This window comes from Camelina sativa, chromosome 2 (assembly GCF_030686135.1).
Source record: "Camelina sativa cultivar CO46 ecotype springtype chromosome 2, ASM3068613v1".
Lineage (NCBI taxonomy): Eukaryota > Viridiplantae > Streptophyta > Magnoliopsida > Brassicales > Brassicaceae > Camelina > Camelina sativa.
Window position 1 is genome coordinate 4,657,566 of NC_141881.1, and position 6,943 is coordinate 4,664,508.

Genomic DNA, 6,943 nt, shown 5'->3' on the forward strand with positions numbered 1-6,943 from the left:
AGACCTTTCTCTGCTTTGCCCAATGAGAAGCCCTTGGATCACATTGAGCATTTTGAGGATCTGGTGACTAGCATCAAGGCTAATGGGGTAACTGAGGACTACATCTTCTGCAAACTCTTCCCTTACTCACTTGCAGGAGAGGCATCTCAGTGGTTGAAACAGCTGCCTGCTGGATCATTGACAAGCTGGCGTGATGTCAAGGTGGCCTTCCTCAACCACTTCTATGATGATGCAATGTCAGATGAGTTGAGAATCAATCTGTCTTCCTTCAAGCAGAGACCAGATGAAGCTTTCAAAGCAGCTTGGGTGAGATTCAAGGCTTACCAAAGGGACTGTCCACACCATGGTTTCTCAAGAGTTCAACTGCTAAGTATCTTCTTCAGAGGGTGTGACTGGGAGTATCAGTTGGCTTTAGATGCTGCAAGTCATGGGAATTTCAAGACAAGAATGCCAGAAGATGCTGAATTGTTGATTGAGAACTTAGCTGCCAGCAATAGTACTAAGAGAGCAGATGCTGAAAGAAAGAGATTACATGGAGGATATGACTCACATCAGTTAGCTTCTGTTAATGCTAAGCTGGATTCTGTGCATAATCTCCTTGTGGGTAAGAAATCTGTTCATTTTGCTGCTGAAGTTGAGACATATGAGCCAGAATCTGATCAAGGAAATTATGAAGAAGAAGAGGTGAACTATGTCTATGGGAATCAGGGGCAGAGGTTTGGAAATCAGCAAGGTAGTAGGTCTTACAGTGGAAACAGCCAGCGCAGTAACTTTCAGGGCAACTCTTCTGGTTTCACACCCAAACCTGACTATCAGAAGCAACAACAAAACAGTGGATTCACAAGGACTTATGGCAACAACTCATATTAGTCTCCGCCTCCTAAGTCTACTGAAACTAGTAAGATGGAAGCTATGCTTGAGCAGCTTTTGCAAGGCCAAGAGCAGATGACAGTGACTTTCAATGGGAAGCTGGATAATGTCTACACTGATCTTAATGGGAAGTTTGAAGCTTTGAACATCCATGTCAAGAAGCTGGAAAGTCAGGTTGCGTAGACTGCTGGGTCTGTAAAAAGGCAAGAAGGTTATCTCCCTTCAAGAACGGAATCAAATCCTAAACATTCTTGCAATGCAGTGACTTTGAGAAGTGGCAAACAACTCCATCCTATACCCCAGAAGAATCAAACTGATGATCTACAGGAGTTGATTGATATAGACGACGAAGAAGATGTTTCTGCCGAGCCAGTATCGACCGACACACATGGGCATCGGTCGACACCCAAACCATGCGAAGTTTCGGACAAAATCCCAGAACAAAGCGTCGATCGACACCAACCCTGCGAATGTGAAGTCTTCTACTCCAATTGCAGAAAGAGTTTACACACCTAAGGTTCCATTCCCCAAGAATCCAAGGAAGTCTAAACAAGAGCTAGATGATGCCAAGTGCAAAGCCATGATGGATAAGCTTATTCTTGAGTTGCCTTTGGTTGATGCTGTTAAGACTTCTCCAATGCTTAGGAGATATGTCAAGATGATGGTAACCAAGGATTTTAATGCTGAGCAAGGAGTTATGATGATACCAGCCCAAGTCAGTGCCATCATTCAGAACAAGATCCCAGAAAAACTTCCTGATCCAGGGAGCTTTGTTCTTGATTGCACTATCTTCACTGACAGATTTGCTAGATCTTTGTGTGATCTTGGTTCTAGTGTCAACCTTATGCCAAGATCAGTAGCACTCAGCCTGGGAATGACAGACTTCCAGCCTACTAAGCTCACTCTCATCCTTGCTGACCGGTCTGTTCGCATTCCAGATGGTGTTCTTGAAGATGTTCCAATTAAGATTGGTGAGTGCTTGATACCTACTGATTTTGTGGTGTTAAAGTATGAGGAGGAACCCAAGGACCCTCTTATTCTGGGAAGATCATTCTTAGCTACTGCTGGAGCTATAATTGATGTCAAGAAGGGTCAGATTGGTCTCAACATTGGTGATTTACAAATGCGCTTTGACATGGAGAAGCTGGTTAAGAGGCCGACCATTGATGGCCAGACATTCTATGTAGACATATTGTCTAATCTGGCTGAAGAGATATTCCAGGAGCTGCATCCTGAGGATCCTTTAGAGAGAGCATTGGTTGCTTCTGCTGAAGAAGCTGAGCATCTAGATGACATTGCTGCTGGGTTTGTCAAACTGCTTGATGCCAATAAACAAGTGAAGAAGTTGGTTGCACAAGAGGAATTGGTTTGTACTTCTCCACCAGCTGCAAAGGTTTCTGATTGGAGTCTTGAAAAAGCTCCAAAGGTTGATCTCAAGCCACTTCCTGCAGGTTTAAGGTACGCATATCTAGGTGAGAACTCTTCTTATCCTGTTATTGTTAGTGCTTCCTTAAACAATGCAGAGCTCACTTTATTGCTAAGCAAGCTGCGCAAGTTTCGCAAGGCTCTTGGCTATTCTCTTGATGATATTGCAGGAATCTCTCCAGATTTGTGTATGCATAGGATTCATCTTGAGGAAGGAGCTAAGACATCCATTGAGCATCAGAGGAGGCTGAATCCGAATCTGCAAGATGTTGTAAAGAAGGAGATCATGAAGCTGCTGAATGCTGGGATCATCTATCCAATATCTGACAGCAATTGGGTTAGTCCGGTACATGTTGTTCCTAAGAAAGGTGGAGTTACAGTGGTGAAGAATGACAAGAATGAGCTGATCCCTACAAGGACAATTACTGGTCATAGGATGTGCACGATTACAGGAAGCTGAATGCTGCAACGAGGAAAGATCACTTCCCACTTCCTTTCATTGACCAGATGTTGGAGAGGTTAGCTAATCATCCATACTACTGCTTTTTGGATGGTTACTCAGGCTTTTTCCAGATTCCTATTCATCCTGATGACCAAGAGAAGACCACCTTCACTTGTCCCTATGGTACCTTCGCTTACCGCATAATGTCTTTTGGTCTCTGTAATGCTCCTGCAACATTTCAGAGATGCATGATGTCAATCATCACTGATATGATTGAGGATTATATGGAGGTGTTCATGGATGATTTTTCAGTTTATGGATATTTATTCAAAAGCTGTTTGGATAATCTCTGTAAGGTGCTAGCAAGGTGTGAAGAGAAGCATTTGGTGCTAAACTGGAAAAATGTCATTTTATGGTTAGAGATGGCATAGTGCTTGGCCATAGGGTTTCAGAAGCTGGAATAGAAGTTGACCGCGCTAAGATAGAGGTGATGACAAGTCTTCAACTACCAGAGAGTGTGAAGGCAGTGAGGAGCTTTCTTGGACATGCAGGGTTCTATAGGCGATTTATCAAAGATTTCAGCAAGATAGCAAGACCACTTTCTGCTTTGTTGTGCAAAGATGTCAAGTTTGAATTCACTGATGAATGTCGCATAGCCTTTGAGAGGATTAAGCAGGAGCTTGTGAGTGCACCTATTGTTCAGCCACCGGATTGGGATCTTCCTTTTGAAGTAATGTGTGATGCTAGTGACTTTGCAGTGGGAGCAGTGCTGGGACAAAGAAAATATAAGAAACTTCATGCAATCTATTATGCAAGCAGGACACTTGATGAGGCACAAAGAAATTATGCAACAACAGAGAAGGAGTTGTTGGCTGTGGTGTTTGCTTTTGAGAAGTTTAGATCTTATCTGGTTGGTTCAAAGGTCATTGTTCATACTGATCATGCTGCATTGAGGTACTTGATGCAGAAGAAGGATGCTAAGCCTAGACTTTTGAGATGGATCCTTCTTCTACAAGAGTTTGACATTGAAGTGAGGGATAAGAAGGGGATAGAGAATGGTGTTGCTGATCACTTGTCCATGATTAGGATTGATGATGATGTCCCAATTCGTGATTGTCTACCTGAGGAGCATGTGTACCTTGTTGAAACTGGGTTTCGGACTGATGATTTCAAGAGTTTGTCTTCGGATGCATGTGGTGTCGATCGACACCATACTGGCATCGATCGACACCCTTTGTTTCCCGAATCAGATTGGTCGAATGATGGAGATTTAACTGCTGTGGCTAGCTCCAATCAACCTTGGTATGCTGATATTGCCAATTATCTTGCTGCAGAGGTAGAACCTGATCAATTCACAGGCTATCATAAGAAGAGGTTCTTGAGAGAGCTAAGGAGATATTATTGGGATGAGCCTTATCTGTATAAGCATTGCAGTGATGGTGTTTACAGAAGATGTCTAGCTGAGGCAGAAGTTCAGCTCAACCCAAAATTGAGCTAACCCTAGAATCCTCATAACTCTCTCATTTCAGCTCCGTTTTGAGTGATTCCAAGCTCTAATCCACTCGATTTTCTCTCCTCTACCTGGATCTAGTGTCAATTTTGTGTGTTTGGAGTGCCAACAAGAGGACTCGAAAGAACGACGGCGAAGCTTCTTCTTCAGCTCACCCACCTCGTCAATCCGACCGCCGTCCGCCTCCGCGAGCTCCGGCAGACCTTCCCCAGCCTCCACGACGTTTGACGACGGCTCCCACCACTTTACCAGACCTCTCTCTTCCATCTCCCATTCCATCAAGGTTTCCATGGCCAAAAGAAGAAGGTCAACCAATTCCATCAGAGAGAGAATGGCCTCAACACAAGCTTCCTGAGTTTAATAAGCCTGAATTCATCAACAGGCCAGTGGGTCTTTGCGGAGAGTATGAAACAATGCTCTACAATGCATGGTTGGGAGTTGAGATTAAGCCTACAAGGTTTGTTGATCAGAGGTCCGCCATCCTGTACTACGGTATGTTCTTAGGGCTGTTGCTACCACTTTGCAGTGTAAGATGGAGCCTAATAAGATGCGAGCAGCAGAGCTTTATTTTCTGAACATTGATTTGCGTGCAATGATCCCTTCTTTGGCTTCTGCTGAACGTCGCGACCCTCATTGCCTCAACCTTGGGGCTATTTTCGCACATCACTTGGTTGAGCTTCAGACCAAGCCATTTTCGGGTACTGGAGTTAAGAGAGAGGCTGTGGGGAGCCTTATTACTGCTATCCTTCAGTTCAAGAAGATTCCTATTGCTGGTTATAGTGTTGTCACTAAGAGACAGCTTATGGATGAGCCATATTTGAGGAGTGCACACTGGCTGAAACCAGGTTTGTTGTGGAGGTTTGTTGATGAGACAGGAGAGCACTTTGTCCGCCTTCCACGACCTGACCTTACCACCATCGCACTCCGCGGTGATGATCCTGAGCAGTTGCGTTTTCGCCCTTCACCAGATGACTATGTTGTTTATGCTCCTTCCCGTCGCCATCGCACTTCGCGGACTACTACTGATGCTGCAGCTGCTACTAACCCTGCTGGGGGTTTTGAGACTGGTTCTTCTTCTGGGACTGCAGCATTTGAGTTTCCCGAGCCATCAGAGGATCCTGCTACTATGGACCAGGGAGCTCATCAGACTTATGTGGTTTCTGCTTTGCGTGCCATCTGGAATGGCATGGCTCGACTCTCACAGTGTGGCTGCATTCGTCCTACCAGGCGTACTAGGCGTAGGTCCCCTTCGCCATCTTCACCATCTGCTGAGGATGCTGACGATACTGATGATGATGGTGGTGCTGATGATGTTTCTGTTACATTTTAGCTTCTGATCATGGTTTTTCTTTATCTTTTTCCCTTTCCTAGGATTGAGTCATTTTTTTATTCATGCTTTGAGTCAGTTTGTTTTTGAAAGTTGTTTGGATTTATGAACTATCTATCTATCATGTTGCTTTTAACCTGTGTTTGTGTTTGAGTGCTTCTTAACAGAATTAACATCAAAGGATTGACCCAACAACACACACAACTAACTGCAACTAACAAGGAGATTCGGCCAACATTCACCATTCGCCGAAGGTGTTGATCGATGCTGCCTTGCATGGTATCGATCGACACCACTGGGTAACCCGAGAATCTGTTCACTTTTTCATTCAATTTTTCAACACAGTTTTTGTTTCTTGACTTTTCCCTTCTTTGATAACACTGGGGACAGTGTTGTTTAAGTCTGGGGGAGGTTAGTACTAACTACTTACTTGGTTTTTGTGTCTTGTGTCAAAACCGTAATTTTGTTTTTATTGAGTCAAATTTTTCAAAAATTTCTGTTGAATTATGATCTCTAACTGATGGTTCTTGTTCTTTGGCTAACACTCTAATGATTCTTGACTAAGCTTGACCTCAGAACTGAAGTGTGGAAAGACTATGAGCTGTATCAACAATCCTGAAAGCCCTTATTCAAAGGATATCTAGTTCAACCAATGCTGTCTCAACTTTTATCAGGATTTTAACCGGACTTAATCTCTTACTTTGGGGTTCGAAATCAGTGGACTAGACTTCTTCTTCAGGCCATACAAGACAGTACAATTTTTCAAAGTATGTCTCCCCTCTCTCTTCCCTTCAGTGCTTAAGAAGATTCAAAAAAAAAAAAAAAAGGAAGTGAGAAAAGGGAGAGGAAAGGAGATGTAAGAAGAATGTCTTGGCCTGAAGAGAGTCCACATGCCACTGTTTGAATACCACAAAGTAAGAACTCACCTGTACTTGCTTTAATTTATGTAATGAGATGGCAATGGTTAGACTGAAGATTCCAGAGGATTGTGGGATTGAGTAAGGACTGTTGATGCTTTTCAATTGACAAAGTATATGAAGTAAGTTCTTGAGAGTCAAGGCGATAAAGAGTGCGAAGATCAGTTACCAGCAGTTGAGTGAATTCTATGTTTTCAAACCTCTTTCACAGGTTTAAGTTTCTGTTTTGCTTGAGGGCAAGCAAAGGCTAAGTCTGGAGGAGTTGATATATCATGGTTTTTATGGTTTTTAACAATGATATAAGTGTGCTTTTTGAGTCTTTTGATTTGTTTCTAGGTTATTTTTGAGTCTTAACAGGTTATTTAGGAATTTGGCACGAATGGAGCAATATGGAACAATCTGGATCATTTTGGAGCACTTTACCGAAGGAAATCAAGTTGGAGTCGGATCAG

The 6,943-nt window shown here is 43.3% G+C and overlaps 1 protein-coding gene and 1 pseudogene across 1 annotated transcript; one reads left to right on the forward strand and one right to left on the reverse strand.

The window, feature by feature from the left end:
- Positions 1-249: 249 nt before the first annotated feature.
- On the reverse strand, positions 250-350 carry LOC147948275 (small nucleolar RNA R71; annotated as a pseudogene).
- Positions 351-903: 553 nt separating this feature from the next.
- On the forward strand, positions 904-4,235 carry LOC147948276 (uncharacterized). The gene is made up of 6 exons (XM_087466018.1): positions 904-1,039; positions 1,368-1,825; positions 1,880-2,641; positions 2,731-3,104; positions 3,158-3,289; positions 3,557-4,235. The coding sequence occupies exons 1-6, from the start codon at positions 904-906 to the stop codon at positions 4,233-4,235; spliced, it is 2,541 nt and encodes an 846-aa protein (XP_087322144.1).
- Positions 4,236-6,943: the final 2,708 nt, after the last annotated feature.